Consider the following 18658-nt stretch of genomic DNA (forward strand, 5'->3'; position numbering starts at 1 on the left):
AACCGAGCTTCCTGCCACACTTGGCAGATATGAATCAGCCCAGAGGCAGAATGGAAGGCTTCCTTCTGGCGAGGAGGCGCTTCTGAGGAGCCTCCCGCCTCTGAGGCCCGCTCCTTCGGAGGGCCCTTCTCCTCCCAGCCTCGCGGGGACTAACGGCTCGGCTGTGGCGAAAATGGTGGAGGTGAACCAGGCCTTCCTGCGCTCCGTGAGGGGCGGCCTCAAGATGGCGCGCATGGTAGGCCGCGCTCGCTCTCGCTTTGGCTTCCTCGGCCTTGAGGCGGGGAAGGCGCCAGGAGGAAGGAAGAGGCCTAGGCCAACTTGGGCCTTCTCTGCAAGTGTTTTGGACTTCAGCACCCACAATTCCTAACAGCTCCTCCCTTAGTCGCTTAAGGGGCTGAGGGGGAAAGGAAAGGGTCTGAGGCTGTTAGGGATTGTGGGAGTTGAAGTCCAAAACACCTGCAGGGAAGGCCCAAGTTGGCCCAGGCCTGCACTACACTGTTTCCAATCTAGTTTTCATACAGTTGTGTATAAGGGGACTAGTTCAAAGGAACAGACTGAGGCCCCTTCCACACAGCTGAATAAAATCCCACATTATCTGCTTTGAACTGGAATAAATGGCAGTTTAGACTCACATAACCCACTTCAAAGCGGATACTGTGGGGTTTTCTATATAAATAAAAATGTAATGTTCGTTTGTGGGATTAACAGAACTCAAAAACCACTGGGGGAATTGACACCAAATTTGGACACAAGACACCTAACGGTCCAATGTATGTTCCTCACTCAAAAAAAAACACTGAAAAACACAGCAGAAGGGACTTAAAAAGCCCCTAAATCTAAATGACAATACAGAAAACAGGGAGGGAAGGGGATAAAAAAAGAAAGAAAAGAAGAAAGAGAGGGGAGAAAGAAGGAAAGGGAGAAGGAAGAATGGAAACAAAGAGAGAAGGAAGGAAAGAAAGAGGTAGAGAAGGAAGAAAGAAGAGAAACGAGGAAGGAAGGAAAGTTAGAGAAGGAAAGAAAAACGAAGGAAGGAAAGAGGGAGCAAAGGAAGGAGGGAAGATGTAGAGAAAGAGGGAGGGAAGGAAAGAAGGAAAGAGAAGGAAGAAAAGAGAAACAGCAGAAGAGAAAAAAAGGGGGAAGGAAGGAAAGAGATAGAGAAGGAAGAAGAGAAGGAAAGACGTAAAGGAAGGAAGGAAAGAGGAAGTGAAGGAAGGAGGGAAAGAAGGAGAGAAAGAGGGAAGGTTGGCCACAGCAACGCGTGGCGGGTCCAGCTAGTTCTGTATAAAATCCCACATTGAACTAGATTATATGGCAGTGTGGACATAGGTCCCTTCTATACAGCTGTATAAAATCATTGTCTGCTTTGAACGGGTTTATACAGCTGTATAAAATCCTACATTATCTCTTCCACACAGCCATATAACCCAGAATATCAAGGCAGAAAATCCCACAATATCTGCTTTGAACTGGATTATCTGAGTTCACACTGTCATGTATTCCATTTCAAAGCAGATATGTACCAATGTGAGAGTTTATACAGCTGTGTGGAAGGGGCCTAAAAGAATCCAGTTCAAATCGGATAATGTGGATTTTCTGCTTTGATAACCTGGGTTATCTGGCAGTGTGGACTCAGATAACTCAGTTCTAAGCAGATCTTGTGGATTATCTGCCTTGATATTCTGGGTTATGTGGCTGTGTGGAAGGGACTTGCGGAAGAATCATACAGCATCGCTAAAGCACTCAGAGAAGACTTAAAACGATTCACCCAAAAATCGGTTTAAGCATACAGGCAGGGCCCTTCCACACAGCCATATCACCTAGTATAATAAGGCAGATCATCTACAATATCTGCTTTGAGCTGGGTTATCTGAGTCCATACTGCCATATAATCCAGTTCAAAGCAGATTAATGTGGGATTTTTTTAGAGGTGTGTGGAAGGGGCCTCAGAAACTAGAGCTGATGTGGTCTTTTGAATGCAATTTTATGAATCAGGGCCCCAAGTAAGTCCAGCGACTGGCCTAAAGACCAAGACACCAAGGGAAACACATTTTTCGTAGGCTGTGTAATAGTTCTAAGGGAAACAGCAGACATCAGCTCATCCAATGACTTCACACACAGCTGTTGTATTATCCCCCCCCCCCCCCGATAATTTAGTTCTTTAAAGTGTGGTAATTTCTGGTATTGCAGTTTATACACTGACATTTTTTCCACTTCAAAAAGAATGAACTGTAATTCCGACTTTTGGATTCCATTCAGAGCAGTAGTTCCCAACCTTTAATTGGAAGTACCCCACCTCAGCATCTCTAAAATCCCGACTCCCCCCCCCCCCTTTATGACATATCTATGTCCAAGTCCTTGAGTTGAGAAAATGCATGTTTGATGGGAGGAAATACTCATTGAATACATAGTGGATGTTTGAACTATCTGTCAGAAACATGGAATGTACCAAATTCTGTATACATGTGTCAGGGTTTTTAACTTAATGTGTTGTTGTTGAAGGCTTTCAAGGCTGGAATCACTGGGTTGCCATAAGTTTTCTGGGCTTTATGGCCATGTTCCAGAAACATTATCTCCTGATGTCAGAAGACAATGCTTCTGAAACATGGCCATACAGCCCGGAAAACTCACAGCAACTCAATTTTTAACTTAATTGATTAATTCAGCAACTTCCAGATGGATAGCTTGACAGGACTGGAAACTTTGTAGTATGACTGTATAGATGCCAAGTGAATGTTTTTTCTTTTTCTTTTTTTCCTTGCAGGCCTTAGCTTTCATGGCAACTGTTACTTTTGGTGTTGGTAAATCTCATGAAGCTTACCTAACACTTGCAATCATTGAACTTGTCATCAACTTCTTGTTCTTTTTATTGTATCTGCTTCATCTGCAAAGAGTACTCTCATTCTTATTTTGGCCCTTGGCTGTAAGTATTAATTTGCACACAGATGTACCTACTGCAGAAAGACAAAAGGCTGGGCTTGCTGTTAGCAAACTTGTAGAAGTATTTGTCTCTACTTTTGAAATACAGACAACCTGCAAATAACACTATATAACACAATTTTTGTTCCTGGGTTATAAATGCCATTTCCTAATTGGTTCTATCATAAAAATATAGAAAAGGTTTATTAAAAAGCTTTGCTTTTGAGGGACATGCTGCAGCACATTTTGCTATACTTTTTCAATGAATATCTCATAGAGTCTCAACCAGTTCAATATTGTTGAAATATGACGCTCCATGCAGTCATGCCGGCCACATGACCTTGGAGGTGTCTATGGACAACAGCGGCTCTTCTGTTTAGAAATGCACCACACCCTAGAGTCAGACATGACTAGACTTAATGTCAGGGGACAGCCTTTACCTTTTTTATGACCCTCCAACCTCTGTTTTAGGGCCCTTGCACACAGCCATATAACCCAGAATATCAAGGCAAATCCTACAATATCTACTTTGAACTGGGTTAGCCGAGTCCATACTGCCATATATTCCAGTTCAAAGCAGAAAATGTGGGATTTTATTCAGCTGTGTGGAAGGAGCCTAAAAGCCTCCAAGGAAGGAGCAGTTAACACTAAGGAGTACAGTAAGTGCCATCTCATGTCCCCTGGCCGACTATGTAAACAGTTGTGTTTGGTTCCATCTCAGAACCAGCCCAAATGTTTACAAAGGTCCAAAGTCGCTGTTTGCACTCATTTCCTGGGGGAAATTTGACCCAACCCGCAATTTTTGTTAATGCAGTTCAATGCTAATCCAGATCAGGTCTGTACATCTTGCAGCCATCACAAGTTCATACACCCTTTGGTCAGTGTAAATGTGCCTATATAGCCCTGTCTGAGTGTATTTGACTCCCAGATACATACTGTGTCTTCCAGACTGCAGTTGAAAATATACTTGTTAAAATGTAGGAATGATTTCCAGAAGGACTTCTAAGATTTAAGGCCTTTTCACACACTCCTGTTAAAATGTTTTATTCTGATTCCACTTTTAACTGCCATAGTTTCGCTTGATGGGACCTTGGAATTTGCAGTTTAGGTAGGGACATTTTGAATTCTCCATCAGAGAGTTCTAATGCTTCTCTAAACTACAAAGCACCATGGTAGTTCAAGTTGAATTATAGTGCTGTAATAGTATGAAAAAACAATTTGGAACCACAATTACTTAAATAACTTCAACATTTCAAATAATTTTCACAGTTTAAAAAAGTTAAGTTTTTAAACTGAACTTGTATTTCATTAAAGCAGCCTTGGGAACCTTGGGATGGAAGGGAAACGTGTATTTAAGGTCAATTGAGAAACAGGGAGGGAACCGTGTACATATCCCCCCTGTTATGCCACTGGGTGCTGGTCCATCTCCGAGCCCAATTCAGAGTGCTAGTTTTGACATATAAAGCTCTATATGGTTCGGGCCCAGCTTACTTGTCCGAATGTATCTGCCCCTATGTCCCACCTCGCAATTTAAGATCATCCGGGGAGGCCCTGCTCTCGCTCCCGTCAACAGCGCAAATGCGGCTGCCGGGGACAAGGAGCAGGGCCTTCTCAGCTGTGCCCCCCCCCCCCCCCCCGGCCTATGGAACACACTCCCAAAGGAGGTAAGACCTGCTCCCTCGCTCCTGACATTTAGAAAAAAATTAAAATCATGGTTCTGGGACCAGGCCTTCGGACAATAGATGTATGCAGCTTTTAGTGGGACAAGGACTGGAATGGTGACTCGACTGATGATATTGCTTTATGGTTTTAATAACTGTTTTGATATTTGATGATGTACTGTTTTTAATATGTTTTATGTTTAAAGTGTGGTTTTACTGTTGTAGTTGTAAGGCATTGAATTTTTGCCATTATCTATGTGTAAACCACTTTGAGTGCTGTATAAATGCTGTAAATAAATAAATAAGGGATTCCATATGGTTGGGACCACTACAAGTAAGGTCCATAACTGCTGTGCCTGCCAACTTCATAGATTGGTGGACACAATAGCAGAATATGGGTTGAGCCTCTTTATGGCATAGTACAGGGGTCCACAAACTTTTTAAATAGAGGGCCAGGTTATAATTTGAAGAAAAAAATGAATGACATCCTATGCAAGCTGCACATATCTTATTTGTAGTGTAAAAAACACTTAAAAACAATACAATAATTAAAATGAGGAACAATTTTAACAAATATAAATGTATTAGTATTCCAATGGGAAGTGTGGGCCTGCTTTTGGCTGATGAGATAGGATTGTTGTTGTTGTTGTTGTTGTTGTTGTGTGCTTTCAAGTCATTTCAGACTTAGGTTGACCTTGAGCGAGGGCCAGGTAAATGACCTTGGAGGGCTGCATCCAGCCCCTGTGCCTTAGTTTGAGGACCCCTGGCATAGAATATTGAACTGAGACACTGGAAAACGAGGATTAAAAGCCCCCCACCCTGCAAGAAACCCACTGGATGATCTTGGCATGTTATACTCTAGCAAGCCTGAGAGGAAGTCCAGGCAACCCCATCTTTGAACAAATATTGCCACAGACTCCTATGATAGTTTTGTCTTAGGATCACAGTAAGTTGAAGGCATACAACAGTCACAACAACAAATTGTATACAAATCCAAGATGTTCTTTGAAATAACATTTTAAATATATAAAAAATACATAACAAGTTCCCAACCATGAGCATGGACATCATAGAGCAAAATTCAGCAACTGTCTGTGAAATCCACTCACATATGAACTATGTCTGAGAGCCCCTCCACACAGCCATATATCTCAGAATATCAAGGCAGATAATCTACAATAATCTGCTTTGAATTGGATTATCTAGTTCTACACTGCCATATAATACAGTTCGATGTGGACTTTATACAGGTGTGTGGAAGGTGTGTGAGATCATTTTTCCTGATAGGAAAGGTATATCAGTGCAGTTTGAATTGAATGGCAATTTCACAAATGAGATGACTTGATGGGGCAATTTTGGAGGGGTGAAAAATGTGTGATGTTGAAACATAAACCTTAGTTGAACCTAGTTCCAGGTTTAAGAGATAAGATGATAAAATGCCATTCAGATAAAATGCTAATTCTGCAGCGTCTACATTACATTGTGGGCCACTGCATGAAATTTATTTAACATAACTAGTAGCTCTGAGAGGCCCCTTCCACACACCTGAATAAAATCCCACATTTTCTGCTTTGAACTGGGTTATATGGCAGTGTGGACTCAGATAACTCAGTTCAAAACAGATATTGTGAGATTTTGTGCCTTGATATTCTGTGTTATATGGCTGTCTGGAAGGGCCCTGAGTTGGGGAAACGAACAGGTGGATGGGCTTGATCCAAGCTAGTCAGTAGATTCAGTGGACTCTCAGCCAATGCTAAAGAATGCTAAATGCTGACACAAAACCAGAACCCCAAAATAGATGATTTCCTGTAGGTTTTGGTGTTCTTGCTCTCTTCACACTAACATTCAGCCTGTATATATCCTTTGAATATCACAGAAGGGCTTCTCAATAAGTGTGTGTGTGCACCATTTCCGCTATCTACATCCTCCCCACTCTCTCAGTGCCATTACCACAGAGGAAGCTGTTAAAATGAGCAATAAGAGTTTTCACTTCATACATCTTGAGGAGATAATATTACATCAATAAAAGCTTATGCTTATATTGCATCTTCTTTCTCTCAGTCTCGAAAGTACTGCAAGATCCCTTTGGATACTACTATTCAGACTAACACAGCTCTGTCTTTGAAGAGATTCCATACTTCCCATGTTGTCTCTAGTTTGATCCTGATATTAGCTGGTGGGTAGGGATAGGAAGTACGTACCCCACTCCATCCCCGTCCAAGACATTCTTGGGCTGCAAGTATCAGCAAGTACTCACTACTGGTTAGTCTGGTTACTGCTATTAGAAGTGTTGCCATCTAGGACCCTTTCCCACTTTATATCTACATCAAATATTTGAAGTAATTCATGTTCAAAAGATAGTCAGAGGGCAGGCAGGAAATTAATGACTCAGCCTATATTTCAATCTGCATCCCCAACCCCCCCAAAAAAACTACTTTAGCCTTCACTAATAGAGTATAATATTTAGATTTCGAAGGATTTACTTAGACAAGGATTATATAGAAGTGGTTTTTGCCCATTGATTCCTCTGAAATCCTATAGCACCTGGTTTTCATTGGCGATTTCTCATCGAAGTGCTGACCAGAGCTGGCTCTGCTAACTAAGCTTCAGAAATCAGATTGGACCTGGTCCCTTAGGATAGCTAGGTCCTTCGCTCCTCAAGGCTAAAAGTGTTATTTTTCCTGATATATATTGGGGATGTTCTTGTAGATAAGCCTGTGCCAACTATTTCTGTTCCAAAGTAGAAAATTATTTTATTATACCTCATTTGATATACATAACTATTATTTCTTAAACATCTGATATGCTAGTCATGTCAAAATCTTATTCAAAGACTTTCAGTATTTAATTGTTTGTGCTCTACTGATGGAAAATGCATTGGGTGCTATATTGTCATTTCCACGCTACTCATCTTCTGCTTTTAGCACAGTGTGAAAAGAGAACTTGGCAGTTTTGAAATCTGCTTGTTCTTCCACAGAATGATGAGTTCTTCCTCCTATTATAACATGTATATTTCAGCTTATCCACCAGTAAATTTAATTTCCATTTTAAATTATTTTTAAGTTGATTTTTTTAGAATTATACATTTTGTTTAAATAAAAAGAGCAGATAAATGTATTGAAAGTAATTGTTAAATAACAATGGGGGAATCAGTAGTCTGTGTGTTTGCTGTCTTATCTTTACATTGTTTCAACATATGGTGACTCTAAGGCGAACCTATTGTGGAGTTTTCTTGATAAGATTTGTTCAGAGGAGGCTTGCCATTGCCTTCTTTTAAGACTGAGTGAGTTCTTCCAAGGTCATCCAGTGGGTTAAACCCCTGTGCCGGCAGGACTGAAAACCAACAAGTTGCAGGTTTGAATCCAGGGAGAGGCGGATGAGCTCCCTCTGTCAGCTCTAGCTCCTCATGCGGGGACATGAGAGAAGCCTCCCACAAGGATGATAAAAACATCAAATCATCCAGACGTCCCCTGGGCACACCAGAAGCGACTTGCAGTTTCTCGGGTCGCTCCTGACACAAAAAACAAAACAAAACAAAAGAAAAAAACAGTATATTTCCGTGGCCATGCAGGGAAATACCGAGTTCCACAACCATAGTCCAGCACTCAGACCACTATACCAAACTGCCATTCTTGATAATTTTACCATGGCACAATTAATACATATATTTGGAACCGTTTCATTCTGCCCAAGCTTTGGTAATTTCTAATAGCAAACTCAGCTCTATATGTGCCTGTGTTCTTAAATAGTCAAAATAATGCTATCCATGTGTTGTCGAAGGCTTTTTTGAAAGTCCAGGGTGGGAGAAAGAACTTTTGTCTGTTGGAGGCAAGTGTGAATGTTGCAGTGAATCACCTTGATTGCAGCTTCAAGGCCTGGTTGATTCCTGCCTGGGGGAATCCTTTGTTGGGAGGTGTTAGCTGGCCCTGATCTTTTCATGACTGGAATTCTCCTGTTTCAGAGTGTTGTTCTTTATTTACTGTCCTGATTTTAGAGTTTTTAAAATACTATTTTCTGTTGAAATTGTTCACATGCTTATGGAGTTCAATGGCTTCTCTGTGTTGTCTGGTATAGTGGTTGTAAGAATGGTTCAGCATTTCCGTGTTCTCAAATAATATGCTGTTTCCAGGTTGGTTCATCAAGTGCTCTGCTATGGCTGACTTCTCTGGTTGAATTAGTCTGCAGCGCCTTTCATGTTCCTTGATTCATGACTGGGCAATGCAGCAATTGGGGGTCCCTATGTAAAAGGGAGAAAACCATAAAAATGAAAAAATCTGGCTACCAGTATTTTAAAAAACTCTAAAATCAGGACAGTCAATAAAGAACAACATTCTGTAAACAGGGGAATTCCAGAATGAAACAATAATGAAAAATGTTGAAGAGGGAGCTAGGAAATTTGACCCTACATACATATGTGGTGAGATTGTAAATATGTGAAAGATTTTTGGGAATTGGTTGTAAGGGAAATAGAAAATATTATGAATATTGAAATTAGAAGGAATCCAGTAGAAATATTACTTTTAATTAAAAGATAGGATGGGAACGGCAAGAGGGAAAAAATTAATGGACATGCTATTAACAGCAGCTAGATCAGTGATTCTCAACCTTCCTAATACTGTGAACCCTTAATACAGTTTCTCATGTTGCGAGGACCCCCAAACATTTTTCCCCGTTACTACGTCATAACTGTAATTTTGCTACTATTATGAATTGTAACGTAAATATCTGATATGGAGGATGTATTCACTGGACCAAATTTGGCACAAATACCCAATACGCCCAAATTTGAATACTAGTGGGGTTGGGGGGGATTGATTTTGTCATTTGGAAGTTGTGGTTGCTGGGATTTATAGTTCACCTACAATCAAAGAGCATTCTGAACTCCACCAACAATGGAATTGAACCAAACTTGGCACACAGAATTCCCATGACCAACAGAAAATACTGGAAGGATTTGATGGGTATTGACCTTGAGTTTTGGAGTTGTAGTTCACCTACATCCAGAGAGCACGATGAACTCAAACAATGATGGATCTGAATCAAACTTGGCACGAATACTCATTATGCACAAATGCGAACGCTGGGAAAACAGACCTTGGCATTTGGGAGTTGTAGTTGCTGGGATTTATAGTTCACCTTCAATCAAAGAGCATTCTGAACCCCACCAACGATAGAATTGGGTAAAACCTCCCACACAGAATCCTCATGATCAACAGAAAATACTGTGTTTTCTGATGATCTTTGGCAACCCCTCCGACACTCCCTCGTGACCCCCCCCCCCCCCCCCAGGGATCCCGACCTCCAGGTTGAGAAACACTGAGCTAGATTATTAATTGCAAAATATTGAAAAGGGGAAATGAAAATACAAATTAATGACTGGTATAAAGAAGTCTGGACAATGGCATTGAATGCTAAGCTAACATCAAACTTAAAAGTAAAGAAGGGATTATGGGGAAAACAACTTTGAAAGTATTTGGAGAGAGAAAAATAGAAAAGTGTTGGGGGGGAAAGATGGGAGTTTACCTCCAAATGAAGAATTGAACTTTTGGTGGGACTTTAGAAGAAGAGATGGCTGTGGAGAATAGGAGCACAAAGGTGAAAGAAAATAAAAGAGGGGAAAATGTATAGCATATGTCTATATAACTTTAATTTTTTTTAAAAATGGGGGGGGGGGGATTCCGATTCCCCATTTAGCTGTCGGATCTCTTCTGGCATGTCATTCCATAGTCGCTGGAGTAGCCGCCCCCCAGAGGACCCCAATGTCCTAAAGGACATATTGTAAAGGAAAAGGTGATTCTGTAGATAACCTGGACTGAAACCATGCAGGGCTTTAAAGGTCAAAACCAACACTTTGTACTTTGCCTGGAAACTAAGAAGTATATAAGATATAAGTATATTTTGTACTTTGACATTCCTGCTTATAGGGCCAGCCCTTTCATTATGCAGAATGAAGCATACTTATTAGGCCTCAGATTTGTGGTGTCCTATAAGGGCAGCAAATTCATATTTAATGTATGTATAATAGCCAGGAAAGAAGACGGCCACTTGTAGCATTTGTCTTCCACGGGTGCCAAGATAATGCAGAACTGGTATGCAAGTGAATTGTTTGTTGTATTTTTCAGGATGCTTTCAACTCCCTGGTAGCAGCGCTGTTTCTCTTCATTGCAGGCCTGTGTGGAATAATTAAAAAAGCCATTCCTGAAGATTTAATTGGAGGCGTAAGTAAGAGAGTCTGTGATAGCAGCAATACGTACAGATCACGTGCAATCCATTCACCAGGCCAGGCTTTGAAAACCTTTTTGTTGGTCTCATAAAGCTATCATTTCATCTCCTTTATCACAATAAATAGTCACCATCTGCATGTTTTGATATTTCTTGTTCTCTTGACCATAGCATTCCTTTGTTGTTGTTCATTCGTTCAGTCGTCTCCGACTCTTCGTGACCTCATGGACCAGCCTACGCCAGAGCTCCCTGTCGGCCGTTACCACCCCCAGCTCCCTCAAGGTCAGTCCAGTCACTTCAAGGATGCCATCCATCCATCTTGCCCTTGGTCGGCCCCTCTTCCTTTTGCCTTCCACTTTCCCCAGCATAATTGTCTTCTCTAGGCTTTCCTGTCTCCTCATGATGTGGCCAAAGTACTTCAACTTTGTCTCTAGTATCTTTCCTTCCAGTGAGCAGTCGTGCTTTATTTCCTGGAGGATGGACTGGTTGGATCTTCTCGCAGTCCAAGGCACTCTCAGCACTTTCCTCCAGCACCACAGCTCAAAAGCATCTATCTTCCTTCGCTCAGCCTTCCCTAAGGTCCAGCTCTCACATCCGTAGGTTACTACAGGGAATACCATGGCTTTGACTAGGCGGATCTTTGTTGCCAGTGTGATGTCTCTACTCTTCACTATTTTATCGAGACTGGACATTGCTCTCCTCCCAAGAAGTAAGCGTCTTCTGATTTCCTGGCTACAGTCTGCATCTGCAGTAATCTTTGCACCTAGAAATACAAAGTCTGTCACGGCCTCCACGGTTTCTCCCTCTATTTTCCAGTTGTCAATCATTCTTGTTGCCATAATCTTGGTTTTTTTGACGTTTAGCTGCAACCCGGCTTTTGCGCTTTCTTCTTTCACCTTGATTAGAAGGCTCCTCAGCTCCTCCTCGCTTTCGGCCATCAGGGTGGTGTCATCTGCATATCTGAGGTTGTTAATGTTTCTTCCAGCAATTTTCACCCCAGCTTTGCATTCCTAGGTACATTATAATTCACTGAACTATGCTTGGATCCTGATAATTAGTGATGGCGGCGCTCCATGCGGTCATGCTGGCCACATGACCTTGGAGGTGTCTATGGACAACGCTGGCTCTTCGGCTTAGAAATTGAGATGAGCACCACACCCCAGGGTCAGACGTGACTGGACTTAATGTCAGGGGACAACCTTTACCTTTACCTTTCCTCCTCAGACAGATAGCTGGTGGAGGGGGTCCAACCCAAGTTGATATCACAGGGTTGAAACCACTACCTCTACCATGGTCCCAATCCCTATTTCTCTTACTACAGAATCTTTAAAAAAGGAAAGAATGAAATGAAACAACAGCAATGGCACACTCCTTACTGTTACTAATGATGTTGAGACAAAGTAACTGTGAACGCAGTGGGATTTTGCAAGTTTTCTATCATCCATTCATAATTATTCTTATGCCAAGAGAGCTGGCAATTCACATTTTCTACAGTAAAATAGATTAAGGTTCCCCATTTGAAATCATATTTCATATTTGAAAGAGAATATAAGTTACTCTATATATTTGAGTATAAGTCAAGTTTTTCAGCCCCTTTTTTAGGCTGAAAAAGCCTCGGCTTATACTCAAATCAAAGTTATTTATCATTTTACTCTGTTGTTGTTGTTGTTGTTATTGCATTTATTAGTTTACAGTATTTATTATTATTATTACATTTATATGAATTTACTCTATTATTATTTCATTACATTTATTATTTTACTCCATTACTATTGTTATTACATTTCCATTATTTTTATTACTTTTATTATTTTACTCTATTATTATTGGAAGGATACGTAAGCACATTTACATTGAAGAAGGTTAGAATAATGGTTTAATCAGAGTTGGGCAGTATTATCTTAAATTACAGTTTTATGTAAACATTCAAAAACATTTAACCTACTGATGCCTCAATTAATGTAATTTTATTGGTATCTATTTTTATTTCAAAATTTACCAGTAGCATCTGCATTTCCCACCCTCGGCTTATACTCGAGTCAATACGCTTTCCCAGTTTTTTGTGGTAAAATTAGGTGCCCTGGCTTATATTCGGATGACTTATACTCGAGTATATACGGTACTTCAAGTTGACTGCATATATATTACTAGTCAAATCTAGTAAATCCATCTTTTAATCTCCTCTCTTGTTTCCCAAGTTGTATTCAATTTGACAACAGCCAGAACAGTCCTTGGAGCTAATTAGTATACTATAGCTAATGAAATCGAAGCAAGGGGAAATGGAAATGATCCCCAAAATTTTCAAAAAGTGAACAACAGTGGACTTACTTAGTTAATTAATTGAATAATTTTATTGAATTAATGTCTTCAGCGTCAGAAATTAAATATTTGAGCCAAACATTGACAAAACAGAGCTGTGGCTGTTCAGATAATATGGGTCAAAATTATAATAGTAACTACATGCAATGTTCAATAGATTTTAGAAGGATGGTGTAATCTGAGTGAATTTATTTTCATTTGCAGGTGTTTTTCCTGATTCTCTGTGCTCTTTGTATAGCCGATGCTGTGTTTCTCTTGAAGAATATTACTTTTAATAGACCCCCAACAAGTAGGGACATTATTCACAGATAGAAGAAACAACCCAACATTTAATTTGTAATCCATTTGGTACACCTCTTGAACTATAAGGCTGCTTCAGTCATATTTTCTGCATATTTTTCTAACAGGATAGAAGCATACTTTAGCCAGTCAAGCACTCCTGTTTATTCCAGCAGCAGAAAATGAAGCATGTTTTTATCTTTCCCATCAAAAATCAATGTGGTGTAAAAATACATTAACTTCAGATGGATTTTCCCCTTATTTTTAAAATATGCAAGGATTTAAATCTAATATATTCAACTGTCTAAACAATTTTAAATGACACTTTTCCTATGTGTTTTTATAAAACAGTTATAAATGTTACATTTCAAATGATTTGGAGATGTTCCGAAGTTTGTGAACTTTATGGTTTGTGTTAATTATTATTGTTTTCATTAAAAAGCTTTTTTCTAAGTAATGATGAATTCCAAGTGTGTATTGTCAAGCATGCTCTCTACTTTCCCCATGGATGAGAAGTATAAGGGCAGCACGGAAGGGTTTAAGCTCAAACTTTTGTACAGTGGCCCTTATTTCTCATGCTAGTGAGGTAATGCTCAAGATCCTGCAAGGAAGACTCCAGCAATACATGGAGAGAGAGTTGCCAGATGTTCAAGCTGGGTTTAGAAAAGGCAAAGGAACGAGAGACTAAATTGCCAATATCCGCTGGATAATGGAGAAAGGCAGGGAGTTTCAGAAAAAAAAACATCTACTTCTGTTTTATTGACTATTCTAAAGCCTTTGACTGTGTGGATCATAATAAATTGTGGCAAGTTCTTGGTGGTATGGGGATACCAAATCACCTTATCTCTCACCTGAGGAATCTGTATAAGGACCAAGTAGCAACAGTCAGAACTGACCACGGAACAATAGACTGGTTCAAGATTGGGAAAGGCGTGCGGCAGGGTTGTATCCTCTCCCCCAACCTATTCAACTTGTATGCAGAACACATCATGTGATGTGCGGGGCCTGATGAATGCAAGGCTGGAGTGAAAATTGCTGGAAGAAACATTAACAACCTTAGATATGCAGATGACACCACTCTGATGGCCTAAAGCAAGGAGGAGCTGAGAAGCCTTCTAATCAAGGTGAAAGGAGAAAGCGCAAAAGCTAAACAGTTAAACATAAAAAAACAAGATTATGATAACCGATTTAATTGATAACTGGGAAATAGAGGGAGAAAATGTGGAGGCAGTGACAGATTTTGTATTTCTAGGTGCAAAGATGACTGCAGACGCAGACTGCAGCCAGAAAATCAGGAGACGCTTACTTCTTGGGAGGAGAGCAATGTCCAATCTCGATAAAATATTGAAGAGTAGAGACATCCCACTGGCAACAAAGATCCACATAGTCAAAGCAATGCTATTCCCCGTAATCACCTACGGATGTGAGAGCTGGACCATAAGGAAGGCTGAGCAAAGGAAGATAGATGCTTTTGAACTGTGGTGTTGGAGGAAAGTTCTGGGAGTGCCCTGGACCGCAAGAATATCCAACCAGTCCAGACTTCAAGAAATAAATCCCGACTGCTCTTTGAAGGGAAGGATAGTAGAGGCCAAGATGAATTACTTTGGCCACATCATGAGAAGAAAGGAAAGCTTAGAGATGACAATTATGCTGGGGGAAATGGAAGGAAAAAGGAAGAGGACCAACCAAGAGGCAAGATGGATAAATGGTATCCTTGAAGTGACTGGCTTGACTTTGAAGGAGCTGGGGGAGGTGACGGCCGACAGGGCGCTCTGGCGTGGGCTGGTCTATGAGGTCACGAAGTGTCGGAAGCGACTGAACGAATGAACAACAACAACAACTGATTACATAAGGAGATGTATTGTCAAAGGCTTTTATAACTGGAATCACTGAGTTGTGAGTTTTCCAGGCTGTATGGCCATGTTCCACAAGTATTCTCCTGACGTCTGGTGCAGGCATCCTCAGAGTTGTGAGGTCTGTTAGAAACTAGGAAAATGGAGTTTTATATATCTGTGGAATGTTCAGGTTGGGAGAAAGAATTCTTGTCTGTTTGAAGTAGGTGTGAATGTTACAATTGGCCACCTTGATTAGCATTTAATGGCTTAGTCGTTTCAAGGTCTGGGGGAATCCTTTGTTGGGAGGTGATTAGCTGGGCCCTGATTGTTTCTTGTCCGGGATTCCTCAGTTTTTAAGTGTTGCTCTTTATTTACTTTCCAGATTTTAGAATTTTTAAAATACTGGTAACCAGATTTTGTTCATTTTCATGGTTTCGGCCTTTCTGTTGAAATTATCCAATGCTTGTGTATTTCGATGTCATGGTGGTTGTTAGATTGGTCCAGCATTTCTGTGCTCTCAAATAATATGCTGTATTCAGGTTGGCTTTGAAGCTGCAAGGCCATTAAGTGCTCATCAAGGTGGCCATTTGCAACATTCACATTTGCCCCCGGTGGCACAGTGGGTTAAACCCCTGTGCCGGCAGGACTGAAGACCGACAGGTTGCAGGTTCGAATCCGGGGAAAGATGGATGAGCTCCCTCTATCAGCTCCAGCGCTTCATGCAGGGACATGAGAGAAGCCTCCCACAAGGATGATAAAAACATCAAATCATCCAGGCGTCCCCTGGGCAAAGTCCTTGCAGACGGCCAATTCTCTCACACCAGAAGCGACTTGCTCCTGACACGACAAAAAAATGCCTCAAACAGACAGGAGTTCTTTTCCCACCCTGGACATTAAACAACTTTGTGATCACTTGCCTAGTTTCCAACAGATCTCTCAACCTCTGAGGATGCCGGCTGTAGATGTGGGTGAAACATCAGGAGAGAATGCTTCTGGAACATGGCCATACAGCCCAGAAAACTCACAGCAACCCAGTATTTGAGACCATAAAAGCCTTTGACAACACATTAAACAAATCTGTTTCTGCCCTTGTCAGTTTCTACATTAAAAGTGCCAAGTGCTTTTCAAATAATAATACTGCAGTGAAGACCTCCCACCCCTCTTCACAGGAAAACCGTTCCTGATTGTGTTTTTAAACAACTTAGTGATCACAGAATGGAAAACAAAGGCAAACCATTCTTGGTGAGACTGATTTTAAGGGTCTGATGGTATGTCTGAGCCAAAGTTCAACAGGAAAAGGGTTATATTTAGATGCATTGTTATCCCAATGTTTACTACTAAGTCAAACAAGTCTTGGATTAATGGTTTGCTCTTCCCCACAAAGAAAAGATCAGAAGAGTATAGTATTTTATCTACATCACTGCAACTATGGTTTGTCTTTAAAAAGCCATGAAAATGAACAAAATCTCGCTACTAGTATTAAAAAACTCTAAAACCAGCAAATTAAAACAGGAAGCAGACAGGCTTTGAAGCTGCAAGGCCATTCAGTGGTCATCAAGATAGCCAAGGGCAGATCGGGACAGCCAGGTCTTCAAATTCTTCCTAAAGACTGCCAGTGTGGGGGCCTGTCTAATGTCTTTGGAGAGGGTGTTCCAAAGTTGGGGGGCCACCACAGAGAAGGCCCTGTCCCTCATCCCCACCAAACGCGCCTGCGACGCAGGTGGGATCACGAGCAGGGCCTCTCCGGATGAACGAAGAGAGCGCGTGGGTTCATAAACGGAGATACGGTCACGCAGGTGGGCAGGTCCCAAACCGTTTAGGGCTTTGTAGGTGAGCACCTGCACCTTGAATTGGGCTCGGAAAATAAACGGCAGCCAATGGAGCTCCTTAAACAGGAGGGTTGACCTCTCTCTGTAAGGAGCCCCAGTTAACATCCTGGCCCCTGCCCGTTGGACTAGTTGGAATTTCTGAGCCGTTTTCAAAGGCAGCCCCACCGCACACCACACACTGCACTTGCCCTATAATCCTCGTATACCACCTGCCACATCAGCACTTTTAATCCTGTACCCATTACTCTGGCCTGGCCCAGTTTTTATTGTGTCTTGATGTACTGTTATTGTATGTCGTCAATATTGCTTTACTGTTTTTAATTTTGCTTTTGGTGTTATATTGTTGTGTTGTGTTTTGAGGCCTTGGCCTTTGTAAGCCGCATCGAGTCCTTCGGGAGATGCTAGCGGGGTACAAATAAAGTTAATAATAATAAATAATAATAGAGTGCATTACAGTAGTCCAGTCTAGAGGTGACTAAGGCATGGACCACACCGGCCAGATCAGCCTTCGCAAGGTACGGTCGCAGTTGGTGCACGAGTCTCAATTGTGCGAAAGCCCTCCCGGACACCGCCGACGCCTGAGCCTCAAGCGTAAGCGATGAATCCAAGAGGACACCCAAATTCTGGACCTGTGGCTTCTGGGGGAGTGTAACCCCGTCCAATACAGGTTGCCACCCTATGCCCCGGTCAGGTTTACCATCGACCAGGAGGACCTCTGTCTTGTCGGGATTGATCTTCAGCTTGTTCCTCCTCATCCAGATAGACACAGCGGCCAGGCACTCGGCCAGGACCCAGGAGGCCTCCTTGGAGTTGGGTGGAAATGAGTAATAGAGTTGTGTGTCATCTGCATAGAGGTGGCACCTAACTCCAAAACTCCGGATGACCTCTCCCAGCTGTTTCATGTAGACAGGGGTGGCTCAACCCATTACGCAAAGTATTCGCAGTATAGTTGATTTTGCCCAGGGGCGCTCTTGAGGTGCTCTTGGGGGAAAATAGACTTTGACATATGCGAGTTGTAGTTACTGGGATGTATAGTCCACCTACAATCAAAGAGCATTCTGAACTCCACCAATGATGGAATTGAACCAAATATGGCACACAAAACTCCCATGACGAACAGAAAATATATATCAATGATTGGTTGGGGGGGGGGGGGCAAAATACTGTTTGCTTACCATTGAAAATTACCTAGGGCCGCCTCTGCATGTAGATGTTAAAGAGCATGGGAGAAAAAATAGAGCCTTGCGGGACCCCACAGGTTAAAGGCCAGGGGTCCGAGCAGGCATCTCCCAGCTTCACCATCTGGGATCGACCCTCCAGGAAGGATCGGAGCCAGGACAGAACTGTGCCCCTGAGACCCATCCCAGAGAGTCGACCCAGAAGGATACCATGATCGATGGTATCCAAAGCCGCTGAGATGTCCAAGAGAACCAACAATGTTCCTTGGTCGTTTGGTGGTTTCAATTCCCCATGACTTTGACACAAAGATGTCATGAACCAATGCCTTCTGTGCATGGTGCTCTTCTGTCCTCCTTGCTGGGGAGAGAAGGGCCCAGGTGTGACTCCCAGAAGCAGAAAGGGGGAAAGATGGCCG

At 41.8% G+C, this 18658-nt stretch overlaps 1 protein-coding gene across 1 annotated transcript; it reads left to right on the top strand.

The window, feature by feature from the left end:
- LOC132783166 (chemokine-like factor) lies at window positions 1–13809 on the top strand. Its single transcript, XM_067470886.1, has 4 exons — window positions 1–235; window positions 2765–2923; window positions 10703–10798; window positions 13326–13809. Exons 1-4 carry the CDS (start codon window positions 173–175, stop codon window positions 13431–13433), a joined length of 426 nt encoding a protein of 141 aa, XP_067326987.1. The 5' UTR covers window positions 1–172; the 3' UTR covers window positions 13434–13809.
- The last annotated feature ends 4849 nt before the right edge of the window (window positions 13810–18658 follow it).

Source organism: Anolis sagrei, chromosome 8 (genome assembly GCF_037176765.1).
Source record: "Anolis sagrei isolate rAnoSag1 chromosome 8, rAnoSag1.mat, whole genome shotgun sequence".
Taxonomy (NCBI): domain Eukaryota; kingdom Metazoa; phylum Chordata; class Lepidosauria; order Squamata; family Dactyloidae; genus Anolis; species Anolis sagrei.

What these genes read in the sequence shown, in the direction of transcription:
- LOC132783166 (XM_067470886.1), top strand. Translation starts at nt 173, where the DNA reads ATGGTGGAGGTGAACCAGGCCTTCCTGCGCTCCGTGAGGGGCGGCCTC. An exon ending in GCCTCAAGATGGCGCGCATG is followed by an intron (nt 236 to 2,764) that starts GTAGGCCGCGCT and finishes TTTTCCTTGCAG; the next exon opens with GCCTTAGCTTTCATGGCAAC. An exon ending in TCTTATTTTGGCCCTTGGCT is followed by an intron (nt 2,924 to 10,702) that starts GTAAGTATTAAT and finishes TGTATTTTTCAG; the next exon opens with GATGCTTTCAACTCCCTGGT.